We start from the raw sequence: 18116 nt of genomic DNA, 5'->3' as shown, positions 1-18116 counted from the left end.
ACGTCCACCTTTATGATCTCGTGCAGATGTCTCTGTAACACACACCAGGGCATCAGCTCCCTCCTCTCCACACGACCAAAAAGCAGAGAAATGGCCTGTCGCTCAAGAGACAGGAAAAGCCAGCGCCCTAGTGAAGGGCTAACCTGCATTTCCTCCCGTTTCTCTTACCTAAATTGCTGGCCTCTGCACCCCTTTCCTTACAACCACCAGACAGTTTTCAGATGGACAGGCTGGGAAAACTCAACGAGGCTAACATGTGCCACGGGTACCAGAAAAGTCTAAGAACCATGACAGTGGATTCAACTGTCTGTTTAAGGCATGCACAGCACAGGCCTACTGGAGCAACTGTTTTTCCAATACGTTGGATTCAGGATCAAAAATACTCCTGAAATTTTCATGGAATTCTGGATGTTCTCCACATACTTAAGGGCTAAATCAATACTTTCAATACAATGATTAAAGTAAGTTGTGATGTGTAACGCACAACTCGACACCACCATTCTGCTCTCTGCCAGGCTACCATCCTTGTACAAGCTACGAAAGAAGCCTTGCTGACACACCCACTGAGAAGTCACCTTCCTCTCAAACGTTCCTTGGTACTACGCTGCTGGGGCTCCTGAGACGGGTCCTCATCTGCAGACGCCTGACGCTGCCCCTGCGACTTCACCAGGGCCCAGCTCAGTGATGCTGCCAGAACAAGGTCTGCAGCGGAATTTTCTGAGCTGTACAGAGATCTCCGGCCAGTGAGGGGAGCCACTGGTCTGGTCTATGAGTGGCTCTAAATACTGCTGTGGTTCAGACTCTCACAGCTCTCCACTCTCTGAAGACTGTCTATTTCTTAACTGCTTCAAGATGCCCACATATGATGAAAAAGAGATGAAAAGTGGGTTAATTACAGTAACTACATGTCTAACACCACTGTAAAGACACACTTTTTTACACAACTACTTTTAACTGAACGTGAAAGTGTTTATTGCATTCTATTTTTGGTGGAAAAACGTCACATACGTTTATTTAGCACAACCTTGTGAAACACACACAGCGTGCCTGGGGCCGAGCACCTTCCACTCCTAGTCCCCTGCTGAGGACGAAATCATGAACTGCTCCACCGGAATGAAGGCCTTCTTGCAGTAGCTGGGCACCGAGTCTAACGTTTATTAATTCTCTCCTTTCAGTATAGGCAGCAACTCACCATTTTCTTTCAGTTCCTAAAAACAAAAAAGGAAACAATAATATCATGCATACGTATATATAAAAAATGAAAACATCTAAACAAAGATTGCATCTGTATCAGAGAACCCAAAGAAACACCTTATTGGATGAAAACTCCAGTCCACCAACACACTTGAACAAAGGATCATGCCATAAAAGCTGGGTACACTATCACAGTACAAAATTAAAGTTAAAAGGCATTCTGGAACGAACACTAACAGATTTTTTAGCATTCGCGAATACAGCAATGAGAGCAACACGACGAAGCTTCCTATTTAAACAACAGCAATAAACAGGGAAAATGAACTTTGAGTGACTGAAAAAAGAAACACCGTGATATTAAGGTCCACTCAGATACAATGCACGTGACACCTGCGGCCCTACAGGTGGTAAACAGGCTTCACTATTTCAACCAAACTTGGGAAAGCCATGGTACTAGTACGTAAATGTAAAGGCCAGAAACCATTAAAGAGATGCAGTAATTCAGAAAAATGTTTGTGCCTATCTTTCAGATTTATGGAATACAGCCATCAAGTTTAAAACATGACCATGGAGGATAAATAAGATTTTCTAGTTTAAGGTAAACACTTAATTTGACAGAACATTTCGGGTTCTTCCTAAGCTGCATGAACATCAATGAATAAAACCACTAAAATCCACTCGCACTGCTCTCTGGATTGAACCCAAACAGGCATGATCCTATCACACAAACTCAGACAGCAAGGTCTTGGGATCTTCTACCCATTTAACAAGCAGACGTCCAGCTACGCCAAGAGGCCAAGCAGGGCCTCTCAGAGCACCCAACTCAGAAGCAGCAGGCCACGCGGCAAGGTGGGTGGGCCGGGCGGCCCTCGGGTGGAATCTGGCCACGGCTCCCTGGCTGCGACAGGGCACACAGCTCCCCGAACTTCTGTCCCTTTCCTCCCCCGCTGGAGGATGAGACGTGGCGGCCTACACGAAGAGCCAGAGGGTGGCGCAGGCCTTCAGACGCCGCTGTGACTGCGAGCCAGTGGGTTAAACAGCAACGGATCTAAATATTCTGCCTCTCAACTGTTTCCGCATCCACAGTCTGCGGTGAGGAACCGTTCGCTCTTTAGAGGTAACAGGGACACACCGTGTGCGTATTAACCAGCAGATATTTTTCTCAGGACATCGGCCTGATGGAGTCACTGAGTCTCCGAGTGACTCACTCGTCCAGTCACCCACTCGACCAAAGCAGCGTTCACGGCTCCTGCTGAGCGAAGTCAGGATTAACCCGTCGGCAACACGGCTGAGGCTTGAAGTCAGGGGTCTCCCTCCCCTGGGCCACAGACCGGTACCGGTCCAAGGCCTGTTGGGACCCGGGCCGCAGAGCAGGAGGTGAGCGGCGGACGAGCGAGCGAAGCCTCACCTGCCGCTCCCCGTCGCTCGCGTCACCGCCCGAGCCACCCTGCCCCACCCCCGGTCCGTGGAAAAACTGTCTTCCACGAAACCAGCCCCTGGTGCCAGAAAGGTTGGGGACCGCTGCTTTAAGTGACCTAAAGGTGAAGAACTGCCCTCTGCCAGAAACAGACCAAAACGGCACCCTAACAGCTCTTCCCAGTTATCTTCTCAAAGACAAATGTTAGCACTATCACACGTTTCCAAACGTGCAAGTTCTTAGCAGGCGAACACAGAAAGTCATGTAACGGACACCCTGTTATATACCTAAGAAGTTGCCCGTGCAGCTCAGCTTTAGAATTAAATGAGATTTATTGATTGTATTTCCCCAAGAGCTACCAGTGGCTGAGGTACAGGCCATCAAACATTCAGACAAGAACAGGCTCAAGGGTATTCCGGTCGGAAGACAGTTTGTGTCTTAAAAAAATAAAAAATAGATATAAGATAATGAATGCAGATCTATTTTTGTTGCCTCAGGGCTATTCAAAAGCCACTGTGTTAAACCTTTTTTTTTCCCTCCAGGAATGAGACACTTTATTGGGGAAATGCCTCACTGGCTTGCTCAAGAAGTGTGATGTCAAACCTGAACTGACTGGGCAGGAGACAAAATCTGGGCACATGAAACCGTGGCCCTGTGTTCAGAAAACCTACCGGCACTCAGGGCTGGGCCAGAGTTCTTTCACGGTACGAAAGCATGAGTTAAAAACTTTCATTTCATAACTAGAGACAGCGGTACTTACCACTTGCTTTCCACTTAAAATACCAGGGATCTGACCTCAGGGAAAATCCTCTAACCGGCGAGGCCGAGGCGGGCCTGAGCCCCGGCAGCCCCACCACCCGCCTTTCGTGAAGGCTGGTGCTTCCGGAGCAGAGCCCTGCGTTCCTGCCCAGGCCCTCCTGTGCCGACCCACTGCCACCCTCCTCCCACACCATGACGCCCAGGGCGAGCCTGGGTCGGAGGCAGGGTTTGAGGATGTGAAAGCTGCAGCTGCCCTCTGAGGTCCTGGGCTAATCAGGAGAGCACCGGAGCACACAGGTGCTACCAGGTAGGGGTGCCCTAAGTTCTGGACTTGGAATTCTATGAGAAAAGTCATGTTCGTTTAAAATTCAGTTAGAATTTACTTAAAGCAAACCAAAGAAGGAAATTCATCATCAAAGACAGGTAAGAAACAGCGTCCTTGAAACACGCTTACGATCTGACAGAGTTCTCCAGAGCTCTAGCATCTGAGAATCAAAGGGGGACTTGGAGATGACCTCAGGCCTCGGTGACACAGCCAGCAGGGCCAGGCCGGCACTAGGTCTCAGGCCCCCGGTCCCTCCGCATGGTGCTCTTCACTCCATCACCCAAGTGCATGTGAGTAAAGCAAAATAAAATGCCACCAGAAAACAACGTAATGACGATAATATAAACAGAAAAGGACAGGAGAACTTCCAGAGCAGGGGCAGAGCGACCACTTCTGGCCAGAAAGACTCTGTGAGTGACTCAGAGAAAGGCCCTGAAGGGTGCAGAAAGCATACTTCAGTATGAGACATGCAAGGAAATCCAAAGCAGAGACAGGGTGAAGGAAAGCTGAAAACATGAAGAACTTAGTACAGTGTGAATAAATCAAGTTCTGAGCTCGGCCACACCCGGAGCCGCTCTGAATGCCCAGGCACACTTCGGACCCTGGCCAGCAGTCCCTCAAGAGCTGGAGGAGGTTGTGAAAGGACCCAGTGTGGCAGGAAAGGCCGCACAGTAAGGGGGCTGATTTGCCCGCATCAGGTGAGAGCTGAGAGAACGGCAGATATTATGGTTGTGAAGATGGCAATGATGGTCTAGAAGTGATTCGATATGAGGCCAGGAAAGAACATCGAGGACAACCCCAATGAAATAATTTTCAAACGCGCCCAGGTTTTCAGTTCTCTGGGCTCCCAGACGAACGAATCCCAACCTCACCTTAACGATGTCCAGTCCTCCAACAAGCTCCCCTTTCACATACAGCTGAGGGTATGTCGGCCAATTGGAGTAAGTTTTTAATCCTTGCCGAACCTACGGAAACAAAAGGGACCCTGAAACCTTCCCATCAGATTAGGATTAAATGATAATCCTAATGATTAAAACTAAGACAAAGGACAAAACATAAAACACAGAACTTACTTCTTCATCCTCCAAGATATCAAATGTCTCATATTCAACACTACAAAAAAGGAGAAAACATTTTAACAAGAAATACAGTTTTAGACAAAAACTATAAGAACTATTTGGTGTTTCAAAAACAGTCAAGAAAAGTAAAACTATTTTGTTGCTAACAAAATTTACTGTGGAAAAATAGAAATGATTCTACTTCTTAATCTGTCAGGTACTACACAGAATACGTTATCCCAAGACAGGAATTCATCTGGAGTTTTCTGTACACAGTATCAGGTCAGACAGGGGTCAGCGACCTTTCTGTAAAGGGTGAGGCGGTAACCATCTCGGCCCTGCGAGCCATACAGCCTCTGCTCCAACCACTCACCTCCGCTGTGAAGCACAGGAGCAGCCAGAAAAGGCAGAGATGAAAGGACAGTGTTTCAATAAAACTTGATTTACGTAAGTAGCCGGCAAGTTGCAGTTTGCCAAGTTCAGGCAGGCCTGTCGCTAGCACCCTCGCTCCACTCCCAGCCCCCTCGGCACTGCTGCTTCCTAACCTACTGGCAGCTGCTGAGGGTGCGGGAGGGAGCAGCCCTGCTGCTGCCCACGAGTGGAGGCTGGGGGCTCACCAGCTGGGAAAAGAACGGCCAACCAACTCTACGCTCTGCAGATGTGCTTTCCACGCAGCAGTAAACTTATCACAGAACACACATGCTATACTTTCTTTTTCTTTTTCTTTATTTTTGGCTACGTTGGGTCTTTGCTGCGTGCAGGCTTTCTCTAGTTGCGGCAAGCGGGGGCTACTCTTAGTTGCGGTGCACAGGCTTCTCACTGCGGTGGCTTCTCTTGTTGCAGAGCACAGGCTCTAGGCGCGCGAGCTTCAGTAGTTGACTCATGGGCTCAGCAGTTGTGGCTCACGGGCTCTAGAGCGCAGGCTCAGTAGTCGTGGCACATGGGCTTAGTTGCTCCGTGGCACGTGGGATCTTCCCGGACCAGGGATCAAACCCGTGTCCCCTGCACTGGCAGGCGGATTCCTAACCACTGCGTCACCAGGGCAGTCCCACGTGCTATTTTCAATATGCACAAAACCAGTGAAAGTGTTGTGGCATTATGCCGTGTAATGAACACTAATTGTATAAATTAATGAAAATTCAACCACATCTACTCGGGGAGGATTTCATTACAAGGTGGTCAAAGAATTAGTAAGAATGTAAGACTGAATCCCTGCAGGGAGACTGTGGGTACACGTGCGATTCCAAAAACTGGCCAAAGAAAATGCCACATATAAAGAAACAAATTTTGTTTTCCATAAAACCAAAACCATCTTCATAGAGAAATCTTGTTTACTGAGTAAACACGTTCCAAAGAAGACTGTCCATGATGCAGGAAACAGTCAAAAAAATAACCTGACAGGATAATCAGCAGCAAGTACCAAAAAAGGAATGTTTGAAAGAAAAGCAAAAAAGATTAAAAAGAATCACCCAATTTAAGTCTCCCTGCAGATCTCCTAATTGACACAGTACGATACAAATAATGAGTTCTGGAACTATCTATAAAGGATTTAAGAAGTGCTGGGCCTAAATGCTCATAGGTATATAGAGTCACAGCAGCCAATACATCTAGAAGTTCACTGTAAAGGGTGCTTTTCACACCCAGTACACACTAGGTACTCAGCCCCTCAAGGCATGCGTACTTTGGCTAGGGAAGGAACAGACAAGTGCAAGAATGGAGGAAAGGAATAAAGTGCCAGGAGCTTCCTCCACATTCTAATGGCTCTCAGCAAGACCACGGTCCACTCAAGTTAACAGACCCTGGGAGGTGTTTAGCCAGTCTCGAGCCGGGAGGGCACTCTCTCCCAAAGAAGGCGCTCCACTGGGGGTTACCTGGTGCTTCCAATCCAATCAGGATTAGACAGACATGGGACAGAAAGTAAAGTTATGGAGACTTTCCACCAAATACTTGAGTGGTGATGGGCCTAGGGTTGTCCTACCCTGGCCTCAAGACCTGAGGGGACACACTGGCACTAGGGAGAGGTGGCCTGAGGGCGACTCACTGGGAGCTGTGGCAGAGGGAAGACAGAGAAAGGGGGCGTAAACAGAACGACCAAAGCCAAGCGGCCTCCCCTCCATCCTGGGGCGGGGTGAAAATGAGGCAGCTGGAGGCCACAGGACAAAAGCGACTAGACTCTCCTCTGTGAAATGTCACAATCATTTGAAGAAAACAACTGTGTTTCTTCTTTGGTCCCTAAAGTTGTATTTGAACCTATGCTACTCCACCCTGCCCAAGAATGCCCAAATGCTTCAGAGATGACTTACCGTGTCACTTCACAGGGTCAGCTAGTCTATTTAAAGCTACGGTTAGAATCCTTACAATATTGAAAAGAAGCAGTTGAGAAATAATAAGAAATAAGCAGAAACATTTGACAACCCCATAGAACATGTGCTAAGTATCTCCAAACAAGTGGTTTGGTGTTTTCGCTTTTTTTTAAATAAATTTGTTTATTTTATTTATTTATTTCTGGCTGCGTTGGGTCTTCGTTGCTGCACACGGGTTTTCTCTAGCTGCAGCGAGCAGGGGCTACTCTTCGTTGCGGTGCGCGGGCTTCTCATTGCGGTGGCTTCTCTTGTTGCGAAGCACGGGCTCTAGGCGTGTGGGCTTCAGTAGTTGTGGCACGTGGGCTCAGTAGTTGTGGCACACAGGCTCTACAGCACAGACTCAGTAGTTGTGGCTCACGGGCTTAGCTGCTCCGCAGCCTGTGGGACCTTCCTGGACCAGGGCTCAAACCCGTGTCCCCTGCACTGGCAGGCGGATTCTTAACCACTGCGCCACCAGGGAAGTCCCAAGTGGTTTGGTTTTTAACCACAAAACTCAATTATAATTTTCTTACCTGGCAGCTCCATCACTAAGGAGAGCAAAAGCATGAGCTCTGCAATTTAATTTACCCTATTTGTCAGATCCAGACAATGGATCTTAATATGTATCCTATCAGTTTCATGAACTATTTGGAAACTAGAATTTTTTTTAAAGAAAATTAAAAACCTATAATACACTTTCCCTAAAATATCTTTATGCATGGTAAGAATTCAGTTATCAACTTTCCTCTGGGAAAGTAGACAGTTATTCTGATGATTGCCAGAATACCTCCTTTATGTTACCGACAGGTTGGACACTGGCCAGAAAATTCTATTGTGGTCTAAGCTAAAGCATTCGCAAAACGTTATAGCAAAAATAAATAGATAAAAATATATGAACAGATATAACAACTGAAAAGCATCAGTGGCAGAACTGAAAAGTTAGAATTTCTTAAAATATACCATTTGAAAACAAGATTTACTTACCCAGTACTATTTAGTATTTCCAGAATCTGTCTGCTGAAGCCACATTTAGCTTCCTAAATTTAGAAAAAAACAAATTTTAGGATGCACTGCATTTCCCACACAGCCCACTAGCATGGTTGTATCTAATGCTCTGTCAAGGGGGACAGCACCTGCAGAAGGCAGCCACCTCCCAGGGCCTCTTCACATCAAGAGCCGTCAGAGGAATGAGACCTGCACCTTCGGGACTGACCCATCCCGACGTCGTCCCAGACGCACGGCCCCTAGACTTACCTCAGTTTGTAACCACCGGAGATGACCCGTGCTCTAACATTGTAACCTTTGTGGTCAGACAGGTCCTGAGTTAAACCCTGAGGCTTCTGCTGCCCCTTCTATTTCACTCAGAAGGCCTCACCTCCCACCTTGCTGCAATGATTAGGGGCATTGTTCTCCTACTCCCACCTGGACTTCTACTCCCACTTTTCAAATCTACATTTACACTATAGAGCACCGAACTTTTCTGAGGTTATGGAAACATCTTACAGTTTTTTTCACGCCCCAGGATTCCAACTCCCAATCCTGTGGCAAAGACCTGGCACCACATAAACACCTTAACTGCACTCACGATCCTGTTCCCAGAATTTATGCATACTTCCTGGGCTTCCAGGAAAAAAAGGATAAAAATCTGCTTTAAATAATCACCAAGAAGAAAAAAAAAAGGTATAACTCGGGAAGCAGAGAACCACACTGCACACTCCAGGAGTCGACAGCAGCTAACAGAACCAGTCCAGTGTGAACAGGGCCGACCGCATTAGCTGACAAAGTTTGGCAGCAGGAAGAAATGCGCCCCACTGAGGTTTGAGGCTAAAGTCCAGCACCATGCAGATCACCGTGTCTGATCTCCACAAGCACCAACTGAGGCCTGGGGAACTCCCTGCTGCCACTACGGCTTCGTTAGCTAAAGCCAGGAAAGTAAGATGGAAGCGTCCCCTTGCTACAGACGTTAACATCAAAAGAAATTACAAATAAAACCATTCTTGAGTTCTTTACCTGTTTGTTTCCTTTCATAAAGAGCATCACAGAAGCTTTATTTGTCAGTGCTTTGAGCCTGAAGAGAGAAAATTGATATAAAACAGCTCAGCTAAATTATTAAACAGCACTTTCACTCTGCTTCATGAGCAGCGTACATCTTTGAGGGATAGAAGGATGAGAGTCCACAGCTTCGAGTGGCATTAAACAAGCAAACGCACTGACATTTTCCTTCATTTCACTGTCTCCCTGAGCCACTATAAAACACAATATTGCTTTTTAAGGCAATGAATGTGCCTTCAAGTTGCAATTTAAGCCCATCAACTCACAGAACTAAAAAAAAAAATAATAAGCAACTCAACAAGGAATTGTTCAGTAAGGACCTATAGACTGAGCCCACCCAGAATTCCCAGAACTAGACGTGTGTGTCCCTTTCCCATCACGAGGCCCGCATGGCTCTACACTCTTCACGCCCACAAGGTCCCACCTGGAGGGAGAAGCGCTAAATCTTGGAGCACCAACACCAGCTGCTAAAATCAAATGCTCTCGTCTTGACTTTATGTTTGGTACTTTATACCGTCTTTCAAACCTCATGATCTAACTGCTGTCAGGAATGCTAACCATCTGCATGCAGCCTAGAGCCCAGTAACGACTCTCAGGAACAGCCCACAGCAGGACAACGGGCTGCTGAAGGGCCTCTAAGCCCCAATGGACAATGGGACAATGGTGGTCACAGCACCGTGTTCTCCTCCTTCCACGTGCTCTGGATCATTCATGGCTCCAAATCTCCTCAGAGAAAAAAGGTATCACAAACGACACACCAATCATGCACAAAGCTACGTCACATACACTTTCATGTGGTACAGTCAGCTAATTCTCAGAAAGACCCCAATCACGCACCTGGAGACCCAACTACCGGGATCCAGGGTACCAAACAGGTCCCTGTGTCCCACCCACAGAGACATGGCCAAGCCCAGGAACTCAGGCTCCTGCACTCTGCTTTCCAGGAGCCCTTTAAATTTTTACTCAAAATATACTGGATATTACTTTCTATGGAATTCTAGCCAGTTATCTTCTGGTATCTGAAACCACGGGAGATACAAATGCAGCACATCAGGAAAAGAGAGAGAAGGTCTGATGAAGACAGGGACAAAAACAACAGCAAAAGTGTATTCAACACAGAGGAAAATAAACGGAAAGCAAATAAAAGTGTATCTGTAAAAAGAAATTAGGAAAAGCACAGCAGTCTTCTGAGGCCACACAGCCTCCACGGCCGCCCAGGCCGTACAGCAGAAACCCAACTGAAGACACCAGAGCATCAAAGTAACCAGGAGCAGCACTTTCTACCTAAAAGGCAGTAAAGGCGTAAATCATGTGAGAAAATGTGGCACTTAAAGGTCAGCTCGACATATATGCAAACTATGAGGACTACCTCATGAATCAAAAACAGATAAACGAGGTGTTTATTATTAAACACTTTTAGAAAATCTCAAAATGTTAAATGATAAGAAAATCACAACAGGAAGTTTTACCTTACAAAGTCAAGCACCGACTATGAATGGCTGATATGCTGTATTCCAAAATAAATTGCTTTTTAATCCTCTACATTAATTAATATTTATTACATTTAAAATCCTAACTTTAAGTCTTCCTACTGGCCAAAGCCCAAACTTTCTGTAAGATAAAGTCTCTGAAAGCAGATTGAGATTCTTCATAAAACTAAGAGATTTTACAGGTCTAAAATCTCCTTGAATTTTTAAATTACCACAGTTCTTCGAAAGGCAGTGAGAAATCCCCCAAGTGTTTACACGCAAACTCCATGCACAGCATCTGCTTTCCACACTCAACCACTTTTCACAGTGTTCTACCAGGGTAGTGACAGCAACAGAAGAAAGCACAAGTAAGCCAGCTTTAGGCTGTGAACAGGAACCGCTACTAAAACCTGAACCAAGACAACTGGATCCCAGCTCCGAAATGGAGAGAACTAAAATTTGGTCGTACCATGGTGACAATGACATTTCTATAAAACAAAGACTCTCCTCCACATAATCATTAGATTGGTACAGAATTTTCTCCCATCCAAATCAGACGTTCCCAAGTCTGCATGACGAGTTTGCAAACGACACAACTATGACTTTGGCATACAAAAGCAAATCTCTGATTTCTACATAGAAAGAGTAATGCAAAAACTGAAAATTTAAAAATGTTTTTAAAACAATAGCAGACTGAAACTTTTAAAACGCTTACCTTTCCTCTAACTTGGGGGCTTTGGGGCAAATTGTATCTAGTTCGTTAGACGCTTCTAGCTCCTAAAATAAACATACATGTAAGTTTAAGAAACATTTAATATAACATGTCTCCTTGGTCATGCCACAGTATAAAATATTAATGAATCACGTCATCAGAAATACTTTGTATTTATTTCAGATTCATATTCATAAAGGTAGAGCCTTAAGAAATTTATACTTTAGATTTAATACAGCACTTACAAAAGTATGCTTAAATATGAAAATTCTTTATAAGGTCCAGTCTTCTCAAGTCTAACCTTAATTATATCAAGTCCTCCTATGAGTTCTCCAGAAACATAGAGCTGGGGATAGGTGGGCCAATTGGAATAGGTTTTGAGGCCCTGACGAACTTCTTCATCTGAGAAGATATCGAAGCTGCTAAACTGAATATTATGTTTGTTAAGAATTTCCACCATCTGCTTGCTGAAACCTGCACACAGAAAAAGAAAATCAAGAACTTAATTTCTCTCTCTCAAATACACACAATTTTAAATTAATTCAGATTACATATTATCTACTGAACACAGATGTCTGCCTCTATTTTACCAATGATTTAATTAGCATGGCTGAATAGTATGTAAGGAGGAAGCAAACTCCAAGAACCCCTTCTCTGACCTTGAACCACATCACATGTTCAGGTATGGCTTAACTTTTTAAAGTACTCGTGAGTTTAAACAAACAAACAAACAAAAAGTATGTTTATTTATCGAAGTTCCTCTTCAATATTAGGTATTTTTGTTGTAGGAAAAACAGTACTGGCCAAAAAGCAGAGACCTCAAGCCCCAGCACCGGCTCCATTCACCAAGGGGAGGCACAGTTCAGGCCTGGACAGCCACCTCTGCCTCCCTGCACTTTCCCATCAATCAGGGGACTGACGTGGACGCCCAGACAGTCCCTCCCAACTCTGCTGTTCTGTGAATCTATAAGAATCAACACCAGGTGGAGGAAAAAACTCTACAATTGTTATTTTTAACTAGTACTTGACCATACTTGGAAACCCAATTCTGTTTGTTTTCTACTGCCCTTTTACTACTTCCTGTGTACCCATTTCAATAGTTCTCAATTTTTATCATCCCTAAACAGAATAAGTTAAAAATCAAGAAGCAATGTGTTCTCTTTTAGTCTAAAATGGATATAGCACATTGAATTTCAAAGCTATCTTCTCTGTTGTTATATATGAACTGTCAGTAGACTGCTGGTATTCTTTCTCATCTGGTGTCATAACTTGACAGTTTCTTTTCTAAAACTATTTATATTCCCCAAAGTATGTAATGTGATTTTTTTTTTTACCTCACTGTAGTGACAATCTTATGTTCCATGATTATACTTTTCTTTTGTTCTGTACTTTTTTGACATCAGTTTCTTATTATGACACTGGTACTGAAGAGTAAGAGTGTGAATATCAGTCTTTTATAAACCTGTTAGTCTTGTCTGAAAAGAGTGTATTTTTCTTTCTAGAAGCTAATTCTTCCCGATTGTTTTTCAATACTCTGTACTCTACTCTTTCACATTCCATCATTCTTCTTTTCAAACACAGTCGTAATCTGCTGGAAAATAATCTATTCTTCAGATTCAAAATTCCTGGAAGATTTAACAGCATCTGCAATTATTTTTAAATAAAATCAAACCATGAAATTCAGTATAAAATTAATTGTACGAATAGGCTTTACCCGATGTCATGCAAAAAGCACTTTTACTATTAAAACATGGATCTATTACTGGCTCCAGACATTTTTAGATCTGCCGTTCATTGAGATGAAGTACCAGTATTTATTTGCATAGCACGTAAGTTGCTTTTCCTACAACTGAAGTGTTAAGTTCATGTATAGCCTGAAGTAAAACACTGATTCTGAAATTTTTCATTCATCTGGGAGTTCATTAGTAAACAGCTAACGGCTGATTGCTGATAGTTATTCTGTTGCCAATATATTAACTCATTTCTACTGTAACTGGCTGAGAAAAAGCTTTATTTTTGCTTTAGGCAATTACATGCAGACTAGAAAGATTGATTGGTAGAGTTTCATTTTTAAGGGTTAAAGAGGCAGACTGGAATGTTATGCTTAAGGACAAAATAGTGAGAAGCCTTTATTCTAATAACAAAATGTTTACACCCACTTTTTTTTTAGGAAAAATGCATGCATGCAATAAAAATATTTAGAAGTAGAAAAACCACGTTTAACTGTCCCAGAACCACCATTTCTACCCACAATCATTTCTGCTCATGACAGAATACATGAATAAGGAGCATAACTGTCCCACTACATAACAACGAGACCCTAAAGAACACTGCGGAACCTGCAGTGTTTTTGTGTCTGATTTAAAAAGTAAAACACAGTTAGATGACTCTCACTGCAGGAGAAATTTTTGCACTGTGGTTCAAATACCTTTTGCTTTGCTAAAAGCTTTGTTAGCAGAAATAGATACCAGAATTCCCAAATAGCTTGATTAACCTGCATGTTGAAGGATTTGTCATTCTGTTTAAAAAGATGTACATCTCAGCTCTTCTTGAAAATCATCCTAAAACACGACAGCCCTCTCTTTCCTGTCCTCCTGAGCAGCACAGAATAAGGATAATCTAATTCTTTGACGAATGAGACCCTATCAACATGTCAGGCTCCTAACACACCACACACCATTCTCTAGGTAGAGCCCAAAAGTGAAGCTTGAGAAGACAGAGATGTGCAATGTGCAGGGGCTGGGCTGAGTCCAGGTAGATTCCAGGGCAGACCCTGAAACGGCTTTCAAGGTCTCCTTGATGCAAACTCTAAATGTTATTCATTCATGTTTTCCTGACTAACTGAAAGCAAGGTGGGGGCCCGGTAATGAAAACTCAAGTGCAGCTGTACTCCACAAAGGGCGTCCAAAGGGCGCGACGCGTGTTACTGACAGCAGTGCTTTCAAAGCGAATTCTGTGCAAAATACGGAAATACCAGCCACTTGAGCTCATGAGCACTGATGGCCATTCTTTTATAAAGGAGGCTTTGCCTACGCCTCATCTCTACCATACCACCAGAAAAGCAAAAACAATTGTCCACTAAACAGGCTCAGAAAGGAAGAGGGTGAAAGTCGTGTACATTCCTGTAAAAGAACAGTTTGGAGATAAAGACAGTTTGTGTAGCAGTGCACACAGAAAAGGACAAACAGAATCAGAGCAGCATCAGTGAAGGAAGCAGCAGGGCACAGTCACAATAAAAGACTCCCAATTCATCCTTAAGTAGATGTTTTTTCAAAGAATACCAAAACTCTAAAATAATCTATTTACTCTATGTGATAGAAAGACATGATGTAACAGAAACCAAAATACTGGGAAACAGAAAAGCCTATTAAAGTGTAGTTATAAAAATTATAAACAATAAAATAAGTACTTGTACGGAATGAAACTGTTTATAATATGTATCTAAAAATCTTTTTTTAATTCCCCAAGTATTTATCTAAATGTCTATAATACAGCGTTTTTATAAATGTCTACAATACAGCGTTTTTTCCTACTGTTCTGAAATGTTTCAGTTTCTTTTTTATTCTACCTCCTTATTTGTACAGTCTTCCAAATGCCACTCAGATGGTTAATATAAAAATGGCTAGAAATACATCATAAATCCAGTCTAATGAAGTAAAAGGTAAGCAGAAAAATGATTATTTCTAAGTATAATTCTAATTTATTTGAATAATCATACAACAGCTGAACTGAAAAGGCTCTCCAAGACTGGCTCCAACCCCCAACACCCCCAAGGAATCAGTGAAGTCACACGGAAGGTAACGGATTTGTACCTCACGTTATCAAGGCAGGTGGCAGGCACAGGGGCAGTTAGGACTGCAGCTCACCTGTCGTGACATCTAGTCTGTGAGGCTTTCCAGGGTATCTAGCACCTTCCCCTCTGCTGCCTCAGAATACCTTCCCTAAGCTTCAGTTTCTACCACCTGCCAATTTCATTAGGTTATCATTCAGAAACAATTAAGAGAACACTACTGTTCATTCCCAAGGGAAATAATATTCTACTGGCTTTACTGTAGGTTTCCTGTGTATAACCTGTCCCACCGGTTCCTCCACATCTTACAATCAGTTCTACAGCACTTCAGGCTTCAATGAAGGTATTAAATAAAATCCACTGGACTGATTTAAGTCCCTGTTATTAGGTCACCACATAAAGTACCAGAAGTGATTTTCATGCCTGATGGGAGAAACTGAACCAGCTGCAACATCCATTAAAAACAAACAACCAAAACACAGAGGCTATCTGTTGCTATCTTTGGTTAACTCTAGTATGGACTAAGTTAGCCTTTCAACACACAAACAGCAGGCATCTGACATGGAAATACTGGCAAGGAAAATTTTCAAGCATAACTGAGAGAAAAAGGAACCATTTCTTTATCCTCCTAAGATAGAATTCATCATGAAACTTTACGTTTAAAACTAGACTGTTTCATACTTTAATATGTAATTTGCTAACTATACAGGGAAGAATTTATAATCAACTTTATATTGGAAGCTTGGCTATATGATAAAGTCACACTGGACATGCAGTAATCGTATCAATAACACACTCAACTTTCCTGCCACCTATCTTAATAAATCCCTCCTGTGCAGTTGAAACAAACAAGCATCACCAAAAGGCATTAAATGCTCCATTATGCAGCATAATCATGTTGTACAAGGCACAGTAAAAAGAAAACAATGTAACCCCAATACCAGAGGGGCCAAATAACTCTGAGACTTACTCAAGGACAAAATTCCAAGCATACCTGTGGTAAGACAATAAGAGTGCCTATAAGCCACAGAATTGGAAATCTTTAAATTATGAGCAGCTACAAATTGGAATTGACATCAGTGGGTGAATAATACAGTCACGAGACGTTGAGAGACAACAAGGAAGACAGAAGCACACCAGGTAGACATAGGAACACTACTGCAGTTCTGTACATTTTCAAACTGCTGAATCTGGACTATGTGAATAAGGAGGCTGCCAAGAAAGAGAGGTAAGTGTTAAGAGCAAAATTAACCGAACACCCCAAAAGCCCAGTAACGGCGGGAGACAGCAGTCTGGCAGCCGGAACCTAATCCCAACTCTGCTACCCAGCGACCCGAGCGAGTCACCTTCCCTGGGACGTAGGTAGGAGACAACAAAGATTTTCAATCAGGTGATTTCCAAGATGCCTTTTGGTTCCACCATTCTCCGAGTCTACACTGCAAACGAGTTCTCACACCGAATTATAGAATCCCCTGGGAGTTATAACGTTTCCCGCTCTTCTCAGGGTGTCTGAACACAAGTATCAGATCCGGCGCAGCCTGCACAGAGCGCGTCGCCTCAACTGCGCCCCTCCCGGTGAGTATCCTCAGAGCAGCCCCTTACCGCAGCGCGGCTCCTGAGGAGTTCCCTTCATGAACAACATGCAGGGGGCAGCGTGAATTAACTTCTTCAGGCGGAGGGTGAGGTCTTCCTTCGGGTGCTCATTACCACTGGGTGGGAAAGAGCCGCTAGACGCATGTCGCTGAACTTTTTTAGTCAACTCTGGGGCGTGGGCACCATCTAATCGGTCCATTTTCTGAGAATTCTAAAGTTAAAAAAGTCATTTAGAGTATGTGTGCATTTCTTCATCATCTCTATATTTTAGGCTCTAAAATTACAACGAGCACAAATCCATAGTTCTGGCCAGTTTTAAAGAGGTCAACATTATCACCGGAAAAGTTTTTTAAAACTCTGATTACAGATTACCTGCTGTGCATCTCAATTTTAGAAATAAATAATTGTTTTCTTTTTTCCTTTTTGGGAACATACTAGGAAAGCGGCACTGCTTCTCAAACCAGGTCAGAAAGGATTTCCCCACCCTCGCTGGGATCAAATCTACTCAAGTATAAATGAGGTACTTGGGGGACCATGCTAACACCCAGGGGTACCCTGAAGCACTGATTTGCACCCACTTCCTAAAGGAGTCATTAATCAAACCAGAACCAGCCAAATGTTTCATTACGTCCAGGCGCATGCCCCAAACAACCAACTTCTGACCCAACTCAGGGAACATTCTGGGTTTACAACCACGTATCTAGAATTTTCTCCAATCCTGGTGGCTGGACCTCCACAGTCCATGCCCCTTTTCCAGGACCCCTAAGGGCAAGCAAACGATGAGACTACAAGAAGAAAGGGCAAAGCCAGGAGCAAGCAAATGCCTAATGTTCAGGGAGCAGGGGAGAGGGCAAAGGAACCAACACAGATAGCCCCGTGGCCCACTGCAGATAGACGATCTCTTCTGCCATCTTTATCCTTACCTTGAAAAACAGAAAGGTGGGAACAGAACTAATTTCATATTTTTCAGATACTTCAGGAACAGCTTCAGCTTCCAACTTTAAAATAAAAGAATTTAAGCGTGATTATAAAAAGATCCTTTTTTACTACTTCAATATGTAAATCAGTTTCACATGCATTATCCCTTCAAGTAGTTGATGTTTTTTAAAGAGTATGGTACAAAAGTTCATGACACATTTACATTTAAATGAGACTCACTGGGCTGGCATGTCATCCACTGAGTCTGCAGTATCAAAACAGGTTCAGAGGTTTTTATTTTGTTGCACATTTCAAAATATGCCTGGAGGCTGTGAATAAAATTTTTGGTGCACTAGTGACCTAGTAAATTTTCAATCATATGCAGCTACGACTATATTGAAATCCATAAATCACTGACCCCAGTTATGTCATGATTACAGTGCTTATTTTCTGCCCACAGCAATTCTTGCTGTTTGCTCTATTGACT

General features: G+C 43.5%; 1 protein-coding gene across 2 annotated transcripts in view; it reads right to left on the bottom strand.

Moving 5' to 3' along the window:
• Positions 1-948: 948 nt before the first annotated feature.
• Positions 949-18116, bottom strand: part of GLRX3 (glutaredoxin 3) — a 31734-nt gene continuing 14566 nt past the window's right edge. For both annotated transcript variants that reach the window (XM_082611130.1, XM_082611131.1), the window contains 9 exons: positions 17635-17709; positions 16721-16922; positions 11630-11802; positions 11332-11393; positions 9106-9163; positions 8080-8132; positions 4769-4808; positions 4568-4660; positions 949-1208 (listed from right to left, as the gene is read on the bottom strand). In XM_082611130.1, coding sequence (XP_082467256.1) covers positions 1158-1208; positions 4568-4660; positions 4769-4808; positions 8080-8132; positions 9106-9163; positions 11332-11393; positions 11630-11802; positions 16721-16922; positions 17635-17709 — 807 coding nt within the window. In that variant the 3' untranslated portion in view covers positions 949-1157. The remainder of the gene's footprint in view (positions 1209-4567; positions 4661-4768; positions 4809-8079; positions 8133-9105; positions 9164-11331; positions 11394-11629; positions 11803-16720; positions 16923-17634; positions 17710-18116) is intronic.

This window comes from Mesoplodon mirus, assembly GCF_964341445.2.
Source record: "Mesoplodon mirus genome assembly, chromosome: 2".
Classification (NCBI taxonomy): Eukaryota; Metazoa; Chordata; class Mammalia; order Artiodactyla; family Ziphiidae; genus Mesoplodon; species Mesoplodon mirus.
Note: the sequence above shows the minus strand (reverse complement) of the source record. Positions and strands in the feature narration are given on the sequence as shown.